Source organism: Gymnodraco acuticeps, unplaced genomic scaffold (assembly GCF_902827175.1).
Source record: "Gymnodraco acuticeps unplaced genomic scaffold, fGymAcu1.1, whole genome shotgun sequence".
Classification (NCBI taxonomy): Eukaryota; Metazoa; Chordata; class Actinopteri; order Perciformes; family Bathydraconidae; genus Gymnodraco; species Gymnodraco acuticeps.
Genome location: NW_022990459.1, coordinates 1,815,623 through 1,834,411, shown reverse-complemented (window position 1 = coordinate 1,834,411; position 18,789 = coordinate 1,815,623). Strand labels below are relative to the sequence as shown.

At 40.3% G+C, this 18,789-nt stretch overlaps 1 protein-coding gene across 3 annotated transcripts in view; it reads right to left on the bottom strand.

Annotated features, from left to right (window-relative positions):
* The window catches only part of LOC117552442 (ankyrin repeat and BTB/POZ domain-containing protein BTBD11-A), a 178,104-nt gene that overhangs the window by 8,899 nt on the left and 150,416 nt on the right, over positions 1 to 18,789 (bottom strand). For 2 of the 3 annotated variants that reach the window (XM_034225851.1, XM_034225852.1), the window contains exons 5-10: positions 17,798 to 17,963; positions 11,153 to 11,242; positions 8,407 to 8,508; positions 7,642 to 7,735; positions 5,936 to 6,071; positions 2,640 to 2,872 (exon numbers count right to left, since the gene is read on the bottom strand). In XM_034225851.1, coding sequence (XP_034081742.1) covers positions 2,640 to 2,872; positions 5,936 to 6,071; positions 7,642 to 7,735; positions 8,407 to 8,508; positions 11,153 to 11,242; positions 17,798 to 17,963 — 821 coding nt within the window. The remainder of the gene's footprint in view (positions 1 to 2,639; positions 2,873 to 5,935; positions 6,072 to 7,641; positions 7,736 to 8,406; positions 8,509 to 11,152; positions 11,243 to 17,797; positions 17,964 to 18,789) is intronic. The other variant, XM_034225853.1, reaches the window with a different exon arrangement.

The following is an 18,789-nucleotide window of genomic DNA, read 5'->3' as shown; positions in this document are numbered from 1 at the left end:
CTAATTAGTGTCTACAGTGTGTGCCTATTGAGCTGTTTAGAGCCATGTGGGACAAAACCCGATCCTGCCCCTCCCTCTCTCTGTCTAAGTGAACGGTGACTGTAAAAACTACACTGCGCATGCTCAGAATATTTTCCTATTTAATGTGTGTGGCAAAAAAATAATGACCATAGGGGCACTGAGCTGCCATCTCCGCCATACGTCATCTCACATCATTCAGAGCTGATTGGCTGTAAGTACGTGTGCCGCGAAAAGTGTGGTGTGTGAAGAGGAGACGAGAGAGCTGCAGTGAGGAGTCCTAAAACCCGGAAGTAAGCTGCGCATGGCTTCCCTCTACAAAAAAGCAATGAGATTTCTCCATAGGATTTTAGAAAATAGCTCCAAATAAGATCTGTGGGAAACGTAGCTGTTAGATAAATGCACGTTTTGTTCAGCCGGATAATATCCACATGTCTACCCTACTTTTATAATTTTCGAATCATAAATCTATTGATTAGATTAGATTTATGATAGACTTTTGAAACTACAAGAACATAAGGAGGACTTTTACAAAAAAGTAATAGAGATTTTTGTCCAGAAGGATAGGCAAATGGACTTCATCTTCAAGTCAAGGTAAGACTGCAATTTTATTGAAAATGGGATCTTACTAAGAGAGAACAATTCAATATTTAAATGATAAAATTACATTTTTTGCGTATCCTTTTGTTGAACTGTCTGTTTAAAATTAATTGAAGCATCAGACAAAAAAAGCTTTTGAAAATAATATTATATTTTGATTTAGGTCAAAATATAATATTTGTAAACCTGAAGAGTCAGTGCCAGTGCCTCACCAGCCATGAACCTCACTGCAGAAGCTATAGACATCTACGTTTTTTGTGCCCCACCACTTTTGCACATATAAAAACTCCACTGGAAGTAATGTAATGTAACGGCTCCAAATGGACCAATCCGCGGACTTCCTCACACACAATCTTTTTTCTCAGCTGCAGCTCCGCGGATTTCTCAGCCTGAGACGTCGGGACGCGGCGAGGCTGTGAGTCTGTGTGCTCGGGCTGGTTTCGGGCTGGGTTTCGCTGTGTCTCGCAGACGGCCACTGGGCTCACAGGGAGGCGGGGGGGGCAGGAGCTCCAACAAGCCGTTTAGGACAGAGAGTGAATACACATACTATACAGAGATGCTGTATGAGAAACCAATGTGAGTTTGGAAAATTGCACAGTAGAAATCTATTTTAGTAGACCTCAACAATGGAATTATGATCAGTAGAAATGGCCATGACATGGGACCTTTAACTAAATCTTTACATTTATAGCTGGCAAGTCATTTGTCTTTCAAAGCGTCATGCACAAGATTCCACCTGGGTGAACTAGATACTACAAACATAACAAACAGTAGTGTAACAATAAACAAATTGATACACCTACATGAAGTCAAACAAAGTCCAACACGATCCAACTTCTTTAGAAACAACAGAGCTCTGAGGCAATGCGCACATCAAACAATAAGCGACCTGCTACGCTGATAGTAGGCATTTTTAACACTTTCTGTAAAAAGGCGGCACTGAAGTCTACCTTCAATACAAACAACTAATGGAGACATTCTGAAGACAACTCAAGATAAAGCCTGACTCTAAGATTGTGCTATAATGGACAATAGAACAACAAGTGCACATGAATTTAAAAACCTCTCCCAGATCTCACAAATGTAACATTTCTATAATTTCAGGAAAATTGTTGAAACTCTATCTGCTGAAAAATTATCCAACCAATAAGCAACTAAAAGGTTCTTATGAAGAGACTGTTTTGTCAACTCAGATAAACTAGTCATTAATCCTACTCAGCCTCATCAGTGAAAATGAAGTGGAAAATGTTGGGGTGAAATCTGACGATTGCCACATGTATAAAATGAGCTTGAGGACACTTGGGTAAATAATCCTTTTTACACCTTTAATCCAAGCTATAGAGTGGTGCAGGAATGAGTCCTAAAACTCAGGAATGAGTCAGCATTTTGCCACTTCTGGTTCACAAATGTAATGCTTTTGGTTAGATGCCTGAAATACGGTCTGAGGTAAACACACGCTTAAAACATGTTCAGCCCACTATGTGTCTGAAGCTATTATGTGACATAAAAACAGTGGTTGCTAACAAGTAGCTTAAGGAAACTACTTAACGTCATCATGCATCACGATCATTAGCCGCCTTTAGCTGAGCGGTGGTGACGTGAAGTCATTTGTCCATGATGTTGTTAGTTTATAGCCTACCGTAGCTTCTTCTACTTGTAAGACTACACTTAAAAAAATCAAAAAGGTGTTGTTAAAATGCGGAGGTTCTTTTGCTGAACAAATTGTCTAAGTTTAATAAAGATGTGTTTGCCACAGATCTTATTTACTGCTATATTCTGAAACCAAATGGAAAAATCCCAACGCTTTTTGTCGAGGGAGACGTTAACTTACGGGTCAGCCAAGAAAAATACATCATCACTGAACCACTCTATTATCACCTTGGATATAAAAAGCCAGGCCCTGCGACTGTTTGATGGTTGGATGAGTATTGGTGAGTGCTGAGCGCATGAGCACACCACCAGGACAGCTGGAGGGACAGCCATGCATGTGTGCCAGTGAAGCATGTATTAGTAAATCTGACCTAAGCTGCGGATGTCTATGGTGATGTCCACATGGCCGTGCTCTGCGCTATGGTACATGGCCTCTCTCAGGACCCTCAGTCTGGCCTTTCCTGTTCGCAGTGTCCCTCCTCCGTTGGCCTGCGGCGGCAACCTCTTCTCCCCGGGCTCCGAACTCTCGGCCAGGATCTCCTCCAGGGACAGCACGTCGCCCTTTTCCTGCTCCGACTGGGACAGGAGCTTTCGAAATACATTCCTAGACGAAAAAGAGGAGAAAAATTGAACCCAGACAGAGATTATTTCAGTTTTATGGTCAGGTTAAGAGATAAAAAAAGATCAAATAGGTTGAAACCAGAGGTACAGTAAGACAAAAATAAGTATTTTTTTTATTATTTATTATTATCATTACTTAATTAATTAAATGTTACAATTCTTTATATTGTGGATTGGGAATGACATAGAGTAGCTATTATAAGGTTTTTTGATAATTCTCTTATTTCTTTCTCTTTTGAGAAATCAGTATTGTAAGGAATCTTAATTCAACAAACACAGAGTATAAAAAAACCGAAATATATAGAGCTGAAATCAAAGATCTCCCATGTAAAAAAAAAAATCCCAAACTCTGGAAATGTCGCAAATGCACACTTGTTTTAGTCTGCAGATTCATTAGAGCTGTTTCTGCAACAGAATGATGTTCCTCATAACGTATACGGTGTGATTGAAGCCAGAGGATGCATCACCGCACCATCTGCTTTAGTTAGGGGGGGGGGGGGGCAAAGATCAGCATGACATCATATCTTGTTTTTTAAAAATACGACTATTGGCTAAGACCAAGTCGTTTTTATCTTTTAAAGACCTAGAAAGGGTTATTAACGCCTTTGTTACCTCGAGACTGGATAACTGCAATGCTCTGTATGTGGGTATGGACCAGGCCTCAATTAGACGCCTGCAGCTAGTGCAGAATGCAGCTGCACGTCTTCTAACTGGCCATAAAAAGCGTGACCACATCACCCCAATTCTGTCTTCATTGCACTGGCTTTCAGTTCGGTTCAGAATAGATTTTAAAATCCTTTTATTTGTTTTCAAAGCCCTAAATGGGCTGGCTCCGGTCTATGTAGCCAAACTCCTCCATCGCTACACCCCAGGCAGAGCCTTAAGGTCGGCTGATCAGCTGTTGTTGATAGTGCCTAAGACCAGGCTCAAAACCCGAGGGTACCGAGCATTCGCAGCAGCAGGCCCCAGGCTCTGAAATATTTTGCCCCTCCATGCGAGGTCGGCCCAGACCCTGGGGGTTTTTAAATCAACACTTAAAACTAACTTTTTCTCTCTGGCCTTCTAGGCTTCTCTTATCAAGAATAACTTTTACCCAAGACCTTTTCCCTCTCTAACCTCTCGAGTTTTATTAGAGGGAAACGGTTTGTAGAGTGGCTTAGACAAGCCAGGGAGTGTTACGATTCGTAGACACAGCGTACCTCCCTATCTCTCATCAATTTCCAACTAAGGCTCCAGTGGGGACCTTGTTCCCTTAGTGTGCCTCTCCACCTATGTTTCTTACTCAATTACTTGCTACCCTTTGCCCTCAACCTATTCTAAGGGAGTGCTTGTTCTTCCGTCTGTCTGTGTCTGTGTGTTCTCTTTTTCCGATTAACCCAGCCAAATGTTTTCTTGTTTTGTGTCTATATCTACGCCGGGATCCGGAGTCGAGGCTGATCTTCTTGCTGTGGTCCTGGATCCTCTATCCTGAGTTCTGGATTAAGTCATGGACTTCGGGTCGTGGCTAAACCTGTCTTTGCGGTCCTGCCTGGGTCTCGTCTTGCTGCCTCCCTGAAGGCTCCCACAGGATTGTAGTTGACATCTTCGTAGATTCATCTTCTTATTACAGACACATGCATTTCCTAACATTTGGACTACCTATGCTGTAAAATGTATTATCTCTTCGATTTACACACGGCATCTATTGCACGTCTGTCCGTCCTGGGAGAGGGATCCCTCCTCTGTTGCTCTCCTTGAGGTTTCTCCCATTTTTTCCCCTTAAACTGTGGGTTTTCTCTGGAAGTTTTTCCTTGTACGATGTGAGGGTCTAAGGATAGAGGGTGTCGTTTTTCTCATACTGATATTCTGAACAATCTGTGCTGTTGTATTTGCTGTAAAGTGTCTCTACTGTAGGCTATTTTTATTATATGTACAGCACTTTGGCTCGACCAAAAATAGTTTATAAATGTGCTATATAAATAAAACTTGATTTGATTTGATTTGTTCTTGAGATTGTTTGATCACACTGATGACAAGTTGGTGGGAGGCTCACTGCCCTCACTTTGAAGCTGTTCATAAAATGTTGTTGATGTCCCTGGAGTTCAAGCATACTGCAGCGGTATCTTCTCTGGTTTAGACCATTGTTCGACATTACATGGGCAAAAATATGAAGACACCAAACATAACACCTCTAAAACTAATTGTGGGATCGAGCTCAAATCTTTAAAAAGCAGCCATACCGAATACAATTTTGTGCAATGTCCTTATATTTTTATGTCATGCAGGCTAGGTCCACAACAGTTAAAGGAAATACACTTATATACATTAGAAGATCAGCAATTTAAGCTTTATGTTAATGAATTATTAATGTATCTATTTAAACATTATAGTTTAATTTAGATAAAACTTCCTTTTTAAATTCCAGTTTATCGTACAGATTCATGTGAACTTTGGCCAAACGTGTCTTGGTCCAATCTGGCAAATTAACTCTAATAAAAGCACGGAATAAATGAATGTCAATATTCTAATCTAATTTAAGGTAAGACGAGTCACATTTCTGAAGAAGTTTAAAGGGTAATTATATTTTTTAATCCTGACGGCTCATTTCCAATTCTTCTATTTCTTTTTGCCTTAAATAAAAACGTCATGTCATGTGATCACTTTTACACCCAACCATCTCAAACCAATTCTAATGAAGTTTGAATGCACTCACGACACATTGCTGCAGAATGATTGCCACACTGTAATTGACTGTCTTAATAATGCTGTATTGTGTTTTTGGGTACCCACTCCACTTCCTGACAGCTCTGACTGCTTTGAATGTTAGCAGGCTTTATCTCACTGTGGGTGAATGATGTCAAACTGACACCATAAGTGCTGCTGAATGGACCGCAGCTCTTATCGTCGGCTGGAGTCTGACAGCGAGGGATCGGCCTCTCATAATCTGCACGACTTTGTGAGAGGCAGATGGACCAGAGCACAGTGTGTAAATGGATCAATACTGTGGTAATAGACACATCTCCGCTGACTGGCACTGTAAGTGTGTGTGTATGTTTTCCCGTATTACCTGTGGCCATGTGCTGCTGCCAGGCTGAATGAGTTCATGTCGCCCAGCGGGAGGGAGGAGATGCCGTTTCGACACATGGTCCCGATCATCGGGTCGGCCCCTCTCTCCAAAAGCAGACTCACCAGCTCAAAGTTACCTAACCAAGGCGAAACATGAATACACTAAAATACAGCATACATCTGATGTTTTACAACCATTTACGTTGATCAGTGTTGTAACGGAACTATGTGCATTACCACATTGTATTATAGCTAGCCTATGAACATTTCTGACATATCTCTATCAAATAATTTCAATTTTTCGCTACTTTATACTTTGACACCACTGCATTTCATTTCATTTTAAAGCGTTTAACGTTAAAATGTTCATTCATGTATTCATAACATTTTGCATAATGTGTAATCTTGACTTTTTAATATTCATGACAATGTTCATTTAAAAATCAACTGATATTCGCATTGCTTACTCAACTTTTTATATCCTTGTTAAGTACATGTGAGAGTAAAAATTAAAACAGCAGAAGATGAGTCTGAACCTGAATACAATTATTCTGTGTCTCACTTATTGCTATTCATTATCTAAATGTGCACTGGAATTATGGTCTTTATTTCTTCTGCATTATTTATTATCTAATGAGCACGATGTTAATAGTGTTCATTATCTGAGGCTGTGTGTTTTGAATCAGTTGTTACTGTGGCAACGCGGCTGCCTACACTTTTCGTGAGGTCAAAATAAGATTCACTGTTGTATGTCAACTTGTTAAGTTTAATTTATGTTGAACACACTTCAATTAGGAATAAATTATATAGGACAGCAGCAGCGCAGAAGGCTTTATTCTAAATAAAGAGACAATCATTGGGTAAATACAGTATGTGAAGTATTTAAGGAACAGTTTATTTCTGTCAGGTTGATTTGTGGCTACAGCTAGCAGCCTGTTAGCTTAGCATCAAGACAGGAAACAGGTGAAAGCAGTCAGCCTGTTTCTGTCCAAAGGAAAGAAATATGCTTCAAGCACCACTAAACTGAACATTTTATTTAACTGTTAATACAAATTGGGAATTCATCTTTTCAAAGTGTTAGAAGTGTTTATGTAGCCTACTAGAGTATTTCTTCGCTGGATTTTCCACTGGTTGCCTGGCTACCTCATCTTTGACAAGACTTCTTCAGTTTGTGCAAATTAAACCCATTAAAGTGTTCCTTTGTGAGTTTTTGTATGTCTATTTTATTACATTTGAACAAGCCAGGCTAGCTGTTTCCCTCAGTGTCCAGTCTTTATGCTAAGCTAAACTAACTAGCTGTTAGCTTTAGCATGATATTTAAAAGGATCTCTTCTAACTATCTGGAGAGACAGCAAATACACTCCCCCAGGTGTCAAACTTTTGTGCAAATGCGCATTTGCTTCTGCTTTGACAGATACATCCAGTCAGATTAACAATACATTTGACGGAATATAAATATCTGTCGCAGGATCTTTCAGAAGTGGCTGAACAGCAACACAACAATGAGGAGGAGCAGTTCAAATTCAGTGCATTCATGATTCTCAGATAGTAATTGAAAGTGATGAATTAATTAGATGACTAAGGCAGAGTGAGAAAGCCTTCTGGGGGGCTAAGCATGTGATGACTAATCCTTTAAGCCAAGAACAAGAATACTTGGGTCATATAAACGCCTGGAATCTAAAAATATAACATATTAGCTGCTTGTACCTGCAGCAGAGGCCAGCTGAAGCGGGGTCTCCGTGTAGTTCTCCGCCCCATCCTGCAGGGCTCCCTCCACATTCGCTCTGTTATCCAGCAGCAACTGTGGCAGGGAAGGGGGAACAAACCAGGAGGGAGGGCAGGGAGGGAGAGACGCTATGTTACACTCATGTTGGCAAAACAGGGAAATCCTCAACTATGGGAAACCTAAACCAGCTCATTTAGAGATGAACTGTGGACACCAAACACTCTCCTACCCTCATCAGCTTCTTATTGTTGGGGATGACATGCCTGAGCTGAGAGAGGAGCAACATGGTTTCTTGTTCTATCAAAAAAACTGTGTTGATTAATAATTGAAAAAAATCCTGAGGGTGACGCTGCTCATCAGGCTTTCAGCAAGTGTCAGCTCATATAATAATGAATGCAACGCAGTGCATTATATATTCAAAGAAAACAACTAAACACTGAAATCAGGCTGGCCTCTGGAGGTATTGTTGGACCAATACTGAGATCAGTTCTGGTGAAAGCAGCGGGCTGGATGACTACACATGATAAAAGCATACATTAATACAAATATATATAATAATTTGGAGAGTTTGCCTTTTTCTCTTTCACATAATTATTGCAGATATAGGATAAAGAATGGGAAATGGAAAGGATATATGGCATTGAATATTGTTATTAATGTGATGCACCATAATTATAATCATCATTATATATTGGTGCAGATTTCAGGGGTACAGGTTAAGGGTTACAGGTCAGAATTGTCACTACCTGCACAACAGGCACGTGTCCATGTAACACGGCGAAAGTGAGAGGCGTCCCCTGGCGCGTTTCAGGATAAACTGAGGGGTGCTTGTTTACTGTGCTTGGCACCTGGGAAGTCATAGGTGAAGTTCAGGGAGAGAGATATACAGCCATTAACATTCACAGCTCAGGGTGGGAGATAGAGGGGGGGAGGGGGAGCGAGAAGCAGTGTGTGCAGGAGGAGAAGTGTAAGCAAAGAAGGGCAGGGTGGCACAGGGAGAATTCCCCTTTTGAGTTTTACAGAAAAGTCTTGAGCTTCTACGTCTCTATCCTAACCCTTAAGTGAATATTTTCCTAGTTATAACTCACTGACCCCACTATCTGCCGAGCTGAAGTGTTTCATTTCAAAGTGGAATGAAACTGGAGAGAAAACACAACATTGGCATAGACCGAAAACACTGTGGAGACGGGCGGTGCTGACTCATGAACAAAGCGGCATTGGAGTAAAACAGCCATTCAATTCACAGAGTGAATTGCAGAAATGATTCCTAAATGTTGCCAGGAGGACGGCCTATTTTCAAAAGACGTTTAATGTAATGTCACATCTCATCAGAGCGCTGATGCTAAACAACAGTGGGACTGTTAGTGTTGTTTTATTCACGCTGATGAATTATTAATTAGTTTATGATAAAACCGAGTGTAGGTGCCATAACACTACTTAGCTCAAGTTCATTATTTGTATTATTATTATTATTTACGTCACCTTTATTTGCTTGTTGAGCACTTCCGGTAATTGTCACATGGGTGTGGTTTGGTTTATAAGTCACCTGTTTGATGTGGAGTGCACATGACAGAGGGTGAACTTGTGCTGTAATTTTTTCTGTTGACCGTTTTGTCCATAGTTACTATGTTTTGATTTTGTTTATTAAATATCCTTAAAACTATATTGCTTCAACATGGACTTTCTTTTCGAATACGCGTCACAGTTTAAAGCCAAGTTTAGCCTCTCGGCGACTCAAATGTAACTGGGGATTGAGCCGCCACACCGAGACTGTAAAATATCATGACTCTAGAGAAGTATTTCAACAAAAGGTTTTACATAGTGGAATTCTCAATCAGTGTTATGCAACTTAATTTCATTCACTCAAGGGCTCAGTTCACCAAATTACAATCAGAAAGATGTTTCTCACTTGCCCTGCGGCGTATTGAGACATTTTGTTTTATATGTCAAGGTTTAAAGAATCCCGTCAACACCTTGATACAGTTGAGGTGATTGGTGATTTAAAAAATGTATTACGCCAATTTACCTCAGTGACCTCGTACCTGATTTTCTTTACCACCACCACTATTTTCTAAATCCCCACAAAACCTTATGAGAATAAAGTCTGTGGAAAATGTTGGTGTTGTGGTGGAGTTTTTTTGTTATCCTTTTAGGCTTTTTAGCCCACAACATGTGGAAATGACTTCCTTTGGCACCAATCACAGGTTACAGCTATTTTGCTCTAAACACCAAATGAAGCATGTTTAGAAAATAACAATGCTCTTTACTATAACACATCTAGACATAGCAAACCTTTTCCAACTGAAATTGACTTTCAAAAATAATCTTTCACATGCTAAGCATCCTTGAAAAAATGTGTTGATTGTAATTAAGTTAAACTGATTCTTAAAATATTTATTCCATGAGATAGACTCAGGTAGCGCTTTGCTTTAGAGTCAGCACATCTGCACTGAAGACAGCCACTTAACAAATGGAGAAATCACAACAAAACAAAAAGATGGAGACAGAATCAGGATGTATATTAACAAAGCCTGACTGTTACTTTGAATGCTCAGAGCTCAACACAAGTGTAATGAATGTCATGCTTCGTGTGGTAGCAGGTTACACTAAGTGCACACACTTGTACAGCAGTAATGCATTATTGATGCGGTTCAAAGCTACTAAATGAATGAAGTAACTGGTACACTGAGGGACTATCAGTGGATTATAGAGTGGTGCAGTAAGGACCTGGAAGTTAACATCGCAAGGGCTCCGTTATGACAATGCAATGATATTTTTCCATTGCATTTCAGAATATTGCAGAAAATAAGCTTTGTGGCAAACACACATTTATTTATTATCCTTACACATATCGTTCAGCAGGATAATCTCCACATGTTAACACCAATTTATAGTTTTTTAAGAGTCAATGCATTCACTTGAAGTAAATTGCTAATGTTATAAAGGCTATAAAGAAACTACATGACGGTCACATAACTTTACGTTGCGGCCCCTAAGCTAAAGGCGGCTAATGTTTGGCGTGATGTTGTTAAGTAGTCTCATTTAGTCACTTGTTAGCATCCGCTGTTTTTAATACACCTGTCGTGTATTGTCTGACATTTTATGTTGTGTAAAGTAAACCTAAACAAATTTCTTTAGCTTGTATTTACCACAGACCTGATTTCATGCATCTAACAAAAACACGTTCAAAAACTAGTTGACTTCGAGAATGGGAACCGGAAGTCGTAAAATGCTGACTCATTTCTGGGTTTTTGGACTCATTCCTGCACCACTATTTTCACTCTATCCTTTATTGTTATCGGTGCACTTGGTGTAATAAGCTGCCAGGAGAAGGGGGAGCATGCCGACAGGAAGGGGGGGAAGACAGAGAGGGGGGAGAGAGAGAGCAACACAAAGGGGGTTCATCGTTTTCACAACAAATGTAAATGAACATTTTGGAACAAAAAATGTGGAATTTATGTGACATTTTGAGGGCATCTGGTGAGCACTGACCTCACTGTTGATGTCGGCGCCGGCGTCCAGCAGCATCTGAACCATGGCCTCGTCACCACGGACACAGGCGTACATGAGGGGGGTCATCCCCTGTGGGAGAGAGGGGGGGATTCATTTATACAATGTACTTCTGTAGAGGAAGGGTGAGTCTTTCAGATTGTTTGCAGCCAATCACAAACTGAATTTATTTAATTTCCAAATAGTAAACAAGCTTTATTGAGCCATTCTTTAAATCTGAAAAATCTAAAATAGAGATTTCCAGGGAATTAGTTTCAGTTGTAAACAAAAGTTATATTATGAAAGATATATATTTGAAAAAAGTAAATGTGTTTCACATAATCACAAAGACTTCATTGAGGATAACAGTGCCCAAAACAGAAGATTTAAGCAGAGCTTGGATCATCATAAATTAGATTAATTATATACATAAATAGTAATCAAGATGGATCCAAAACAGCTCCAGAATATTTAACTTTTTTGGAGAAAAAAAAATGTAACTATGACGTGGTGAAATTATCGTCCAATAAAAAATGACCACAGACTTCGTTATAGTATAATTACAATAACTACAATAACTACTTACACTGGCAGATATAAAACAAACTAAATATAGTGTTTTATAACATGTTCTCTCTGTGAAAAAGGTTGTTTGCTTTTTGTCTGTTCATTCCCAAATGACTGTGTTCAAGTGCTCTTTTTATGGATGAACAGCTAATTATTTGCATGTTGATTCATTATCACACTTAACAAACACACATGAGTCTTTGGTCTTTTCTCTTTACTAGAACATGAAACATGTGGATTTCAGCATGAAGCCCTTTAGAGACTATTAGCAGATATTTTAGCAGCGCACCAACGGCTGTGCTTGTTAGTTCTATAGGTAACCAGGACAAATCTCTCTTAATGTTCTCTATAGTTTTTAAAGAGAACCTTTGAAGTGCCATATGTGCATGTTCACTGCTGGATACTAATCAGCCCCAAGACTAAAAATCACACTAAAATATGCCCGGTATTCATTCCTTACATCCATGCCAATTACCTTGCAATATGTCAGAAATTATGTACAGTAGAAGTTGTTGGTGGATCTAATACATTTTAGAAGCTGCACTCCTAACATCATATTTTATATTTCTAAATTCCACCATATGCACACAGTGCATTAAGATCTTTTTTATTTGTTACAGACATAGTGCAAACTACAAGAGGAGATGCTTGTACAATTAAACTTGTTGTATCCTAGATACATCAATGCATGTCTATTCTGTACATTATTAGGACATACTGTACTACCTCATTGGTAATAATGATTTTCTATCAAATACAAGCACAATTCAAAAACTGCCCTTCTCTTACCATCAATGCATTGACCACAATATTATCCTAACAATAACCCATTTATAATATGAATACAGTGAACTAAATAAGAGAATAGAACAATTCTAATCAAATTAATAATAGAATAATTAATAAAGAGGTGTGACCAGAGTTCTGGTATTAATGGGGACCATCTTTCAGCACTATCTGTTTCTATCTTTAATCCTGCTGTAATCCTTTTATTGTATAACGTTTTCTACCCTGTCTCTCCATTGCTTTATGCTTGGGGGCTGCGTCTTCCGACATTAAACTGTTATACATTTGCAATAATAGGTAGAGTTCTCAGTAAGGAAATCTCATTTCTATCTGTCAAATTATCGGGCAGAGTACCATGAATATAAAGGGCTGGATCCAAAGTGAAGGCGATGCCTAACACCTGCTTGAGCCTGACATTATGTGAAGGCTCATTTAAGTGTTATTGCAAAGTGAAACATAACAAAATAATTCTCTATAAAAAGGCAGGTGGTGAGTTTTACCCATTTATCAGATGTACTGGTCTGAAACAAAACCGGTTTTAAAGTGGGCAAGCTTCCATTAAACAGCCTTCAATCATAAGCCAAATCTGGGCCATTATGTTCAACAAAGGCCTTTTACGACTCGCTCATAACACGGCGAAGCACTTTAAGACTGGTATCCCTTTGTGGTGATTCATTCTTAAATATTTCCTGGACGCCGATCCACTTAATCAGCAGACAGCTAAAGGGCGATATGTTTGGCAGACCCTGGTGATCATTGTGAAGAGTTCAAATGCCTCTCAGCCGTGATGACAGAATACAGCTTTTACTTTATTGGCCATGTAATGCTCCCTGGCCCACTGCACCATTTATTGGGTTTTTACAAGTGAATCAAAAACGTGTATGTCACCACAGTGACATACACGTTTTTGATTCACTACAGGGAGAAAAGTGTCAAAACAACTTGTTAAACTCAAAAGGACCTGTTAATACTGAAAACAGTGAAACAATCTGACTGAATGTGAAATGAATCAACCTGCCGAGTGACCGAAATGGAGGTAAGGGCCTCCGTCCACACATCCATTCTTTATATGGGTATCTGAGTAGAAAGAACTTCTTAAATGAACTCAAACAAGCAATGGCTTTCTCACCACAGAAAATCAGATTGCACTATAAGCTTCCACTTAACAGCCCGAGGAATAACCAATATTTCCATTAGGTAGACAATCCCAAATGCCATTAACACGTGAATGCAGTAAGACTGAATATCGACCCGAAGGTGGAATTAAACCCAGTCTGGGAAAAGTGTTGCAGTATCAGGCAGAGGTGGGGGACTCGAGTCACATGACTTGACTCGAGTCAGAAGAGTCGCATATTTTTGGACTTGAGACTTGCTTGACTAACATTGATAAAAGACTTGACTTGACTCTGACTTGGTATTCGCGACTTGAGACTTGAGACAGATGACTCGAAAGGACTTTACTTTTTAAAATTAAATATTTGCATTTGTTTTTGTATTGTACGGAGCCCCTAAAGGGCAATGAAAAAAGATACTGTATCTCGTTCGCACGAGAAAGTTACTGGAGCGCCAAGTAGGAAGTGGAGCACACAGGAGACAGCCGTTTCATTGCAGACTGTTATGTTTATGTTGGGAAATGGCAGTCCATACATTATTTTAGATATATTTCGAACTCGGACTCTCATTCACTTCATGAAATCGCTACAGCACCAGGAGGCAGTGTAACTCCGCCTGGCTGCTACTTTTTAACCACACACACATCGAACTGCCCGATTAGTCCCCCTATTACTCGTTTTATGAAGGAGATGTCCGGTCGCTAAGGCGCATGATATGTGTGTGTGTTTGTGCTCTGCTCAGCTCTGTGTGTGTTCGGTGTGTTTGTGTGTGTCCGACAACGGCATTACCATGAACAGTAATTTACACACATCTGGCCAACTCCATATGTGGGTGTTCCCAAATGAAAGAAATTCGTTTTCGTTTAATCACACACACACACACACACACACACACACACACACACACACACACACACACACACACACACACACACACACACACACACACACACACACACACACACACACACACACACACACACACACACACACACACACACACACACACACACACACACACACACACACACACACACACACACACACACACACACACACACACACACACACACACACACACACACACACACACACACACACACACACTATTGGCTTTGATGCAATATGTATTTGTGCACAGACACAGTTAGGAAAACAAAGAGACAGTGTCATATGGGAGCACCTTAGACAGACCATGGAGAAATGCTGTGACCCTGCTGAAGGGGAGCCAGGGCAGGAGGCTTAACATGTTTTTTGATATACTTTATTAATCCCCGTAGGGAAATTGTTTCTCTGCATTTGACCCATCCTAGTGTTAGGAGCCGTGGGCTGCCATTTTGAACGGCGCCCGGGGAGCAGTGTAGGGAACGGTGCCTTGCTCAGGGACACCTCGGTAGCACTTGGTCTTGCCGGGACTTGAACTGATGACCTTCCAGTTGCCAAGCCAAGTCCCTATGGACTTCGCCAACACCGCCCCATGTTGATGTAAAATATGTGTGTTGTACTCCTGTTATCACTTTAGAGCACTTTTAGAACTTATCATTTCAGCGCCCCACTCTCCATTGCTGTTTATGTTGAAAATAAAAACTAAACTTTTCATAACCACAATATTTTAAAGGAGAGGTGTCATAGCCATTTCAACTGATCATAATTCCATTGTTGAGGTATACTAAAATAGAAAAATACTGTGCAATTTTCCAAACTCACATTGGTTTCGCATACAGCATCTCTTTAAAGTATGTGTATTCAGCAGTATTCACTTTCTCCACTAAACGGCTCGCTGCAGCTCAGTGTGCTCCGATTGGTCAGGACCAGAGCCCTAGAGAGATAAGAGTTACGACACTCTTTGATGTCACCGCCAGCCGGTCACGTGGTTTATGTATGCCGGGATAGTTCAAAACGCACTTCCGTTGCAATGCTTCTCTATGGCAAAAACAGCACAAACATGGTCAAAATAGTCATAGATTAAACCAACGCTGTTATTTTTTAAAGATTGCTTTCATATTTACATGATGTGGTTACACTTTGTATGGATTGGCACTATTTATAAGTTTCGTTATTTAACGATATTTTGAGGGGAAAGTGTGGTAGCACAAGCAGGCTATGTTGCTGTCACTGCCAGGGCAGTCACGTCCGTAGTATAGTTGCGCTGCGCTGTCATGTTCTTCTATGGGACAGACAGACAGCAGCGATTGCGTTATTGAATGGTAAATATATATATTTAAAAAACACACACACCCAAGTACTTTTTCAGCTGTAATTGCATTATTGCATGAAATCTTACCTTCAAAGCTGACGAAGTCGCGCTAGCTAACTAGCAGGCAATGCTAGCTAAATTGGTTGTAACAACCAAGATAAAATATAGATAATTACGCTGTGCATATACAAATGAAGACCAGTATAAGCATCATAAAGGGCCTCTGATACAATATAGACAGTTGACAATTCAAAAGAGTTCGATATTTCAGCAACTTACCTCTGGAACTAATCGACGCGCCGTAATGTAAGTGAATGAGGTTCAACGCCCAAATGACAATATTTTGAACTATTTTGATGTCCATACCCCGGAAGTAGGCGCCGCCATTTTTTACAACGGAGGTCTATGGGAGTGTCGTAACTCTTATCTCTCTAGGGCTCTGGTCGGGACCATAGACTGTATATATACCAGTTGGGACGTTGTGAATCGCGCTGAGCTCCGTGGAGGTGTTGTTTCCTTGTTTAGCGATACACAGCGAAACACAGCCAAACTCACCCTGAGCACACACAAAGTCACAGCCGAAGTAAAAACAATAAGTGTGGCTTGATATTGAGTAAGAAAAAGGTTGATAAACGCTGTGAGAATGGGTCTGCACTCTGCAGAGAGAATTTCGCCGCGATCCCAACTGTCTGTTATCAGCCTGCAGCCAGGGAGGAGAAATCAGCAGAGCTGCCTGCACTGAGTGAGTGTGTGAGGAAGTCGTGGATTGGTCAATTTGGACCAATCAGCGGGGTCTTAACGTAACGGCTCCGCGGACGTAATGTAACGGCTCCACGGATTGGCCCATTTGGTTCCGGCTACCGCATGACCGTTTCGCGTCATAGTTATGGGCGTGGCTACTGGGTGTTCACACGTCACAATGTCCAGGAAGAACATGGAAGAAGGTCAAATAGTTCCAACGAGGCGTTTTGGGGAGGTATTTTCTGTGTTAGAGCTTTACTCCCAACAGGGTGCACTTTGAGGGTTTTGACTCTGCAGCCCATTTACATGCATAAAAACCTTCATAACACACAAGGGGACGGGTAATAACCGGAAAAGCATGACATGTCTCCTTTAACTGATTTAAATGCGGAAACTGGGGTTATTCATCAGAATTTCGTATGACTTGACTTGTGACTTGCTTGACCTGAGCATTGCAATGACTTGACTTGCTTGACTCTCACCACAGTGACTTGGGACTTGCTAGAGACTTGTAGGTTAAGACTTGAGACTTGCTCATGACTTGCACATGTAGGACTTACTCCCACCTCTGGTATCAGGTACACATGGACCATTAGAGCAGGCCTTTCCTCTCCATTTTTTTGGATAAACAGTCAGGATTTAACAACTATAAGTCTTTGTGTGTTTGTGAAAAACCTCTGTATTTCATGTTTGATTCATACCGCAAGCTGTTAGTAATCGTGAAAGACTATTTTACGATTAAACCATTAATCTTATGTTATTTTAAATGCAAAACTGCCAAATGATGATTACTTGCAGAATTTTAATTGTGAGCATTTGCTGCTTTTTTGTGGTGATAAACAAACTATCTTTGGGTTTTTAATGATGGAGCAAACCAAATCAACATTTTGCATTAGGGCATTATGCCTTAGCAAGATTTTCACTTTCAAAATGTGCCCTTCTCATTATGTATTTATGGAGTTTCTTTAATGGACGTTAGAAATGCTGAAACTCATTTAAATGTTGGGTTTAGTTCATAGTTAGGATATTAAGCAGGTTTTATCTTCACTGAGTAATGACGAATTATGACTTTAGCAAATATGCAGATGTTGTATTTGTGTGTTGTATCATGCCATACACCTTTAGAACATTGCATGAGCCAAGCATCTGTTTGCGCTGGGATGGACGGCCAGGTAATACTTAAAAATCTGCTGTGTAGGTGTGTGATGTTAATGATGTAGCTCTGTGTTGTTAAGTGTTCCCGACCTGTTCGCTCATGCTGTTGAGGCCATCCGGACCCAGCAGGTTCACGGCCTGCTTCACCAGGTCCGTCCGTCCGCAGTTGAGCATCCTGAAGCCCAGGTCCTGCAGGAACTTGGCCTCTGTGGAGGCGGCGTCCAGCTTCCTGGTGGCACAGAAACAATCCTCCGCTCTGCAGAGGAAAAATGACTGTGAGTGACTGGGAACACTTGTAGCTAAACCTCATCTTTTTAAGTTTAAACACTTTTTGCACAGCAGTAGTTTGCCGTGCAATCAATATATCATTAAATAAACTTAATATGCTTTTATCTTTAGTGATTTAGGTATATTTTGATGCAAATACTTTCATACTTTTGCTAAGTACTTGCTTCTGAATGCAGGACTTTTACTTGTAACAAAGTTCTTCTACACTGTGGTAGTAAAATATGTATGTACTTCTTCCAGCCCTGGCCAGACTCTGTTAGAAAAACATGAGAAATTGTGTTTAGGTCAACTGATGCTTTAAACATTTATTATTCCCATTAGAATTCTACTTTTACAAAGGCAAGGCTTTAAAGCAGACACACTTGCACCGAATACAGGCACTAAACAAATGGAGAAATTACAACAATCAACAAAAAGGTCACTCGGTGAAGAGACAGAAACAGGACTTATAATAATAACTGCACTGGGATGTTTGAGTATAATTTAAGTATTGAGCTCTTTGCAAATGTTCTTATATCTATCTACTTCCCTTCATTCCTAAAGTAGCTTTTCTCCAGGAAAGGCTTTTGCTATGACTCATGACTCGTTCCTGTCTCCCCTGAAGCCTCTTAATCCGAGCTGTGAGCAGCTGTCACTGCTGATGTTGCCACTGGGTCACAGAGGAGCCGTTTCATCATGTTTGTCAAATGTTACGAGACAATTATACCTGACATATGTAAAGTGATGTTAATTGGCAATTCACACCTCTAACCGTTTCATTTATTATTTCTTGGTGAGTATTTGACATTTGACTC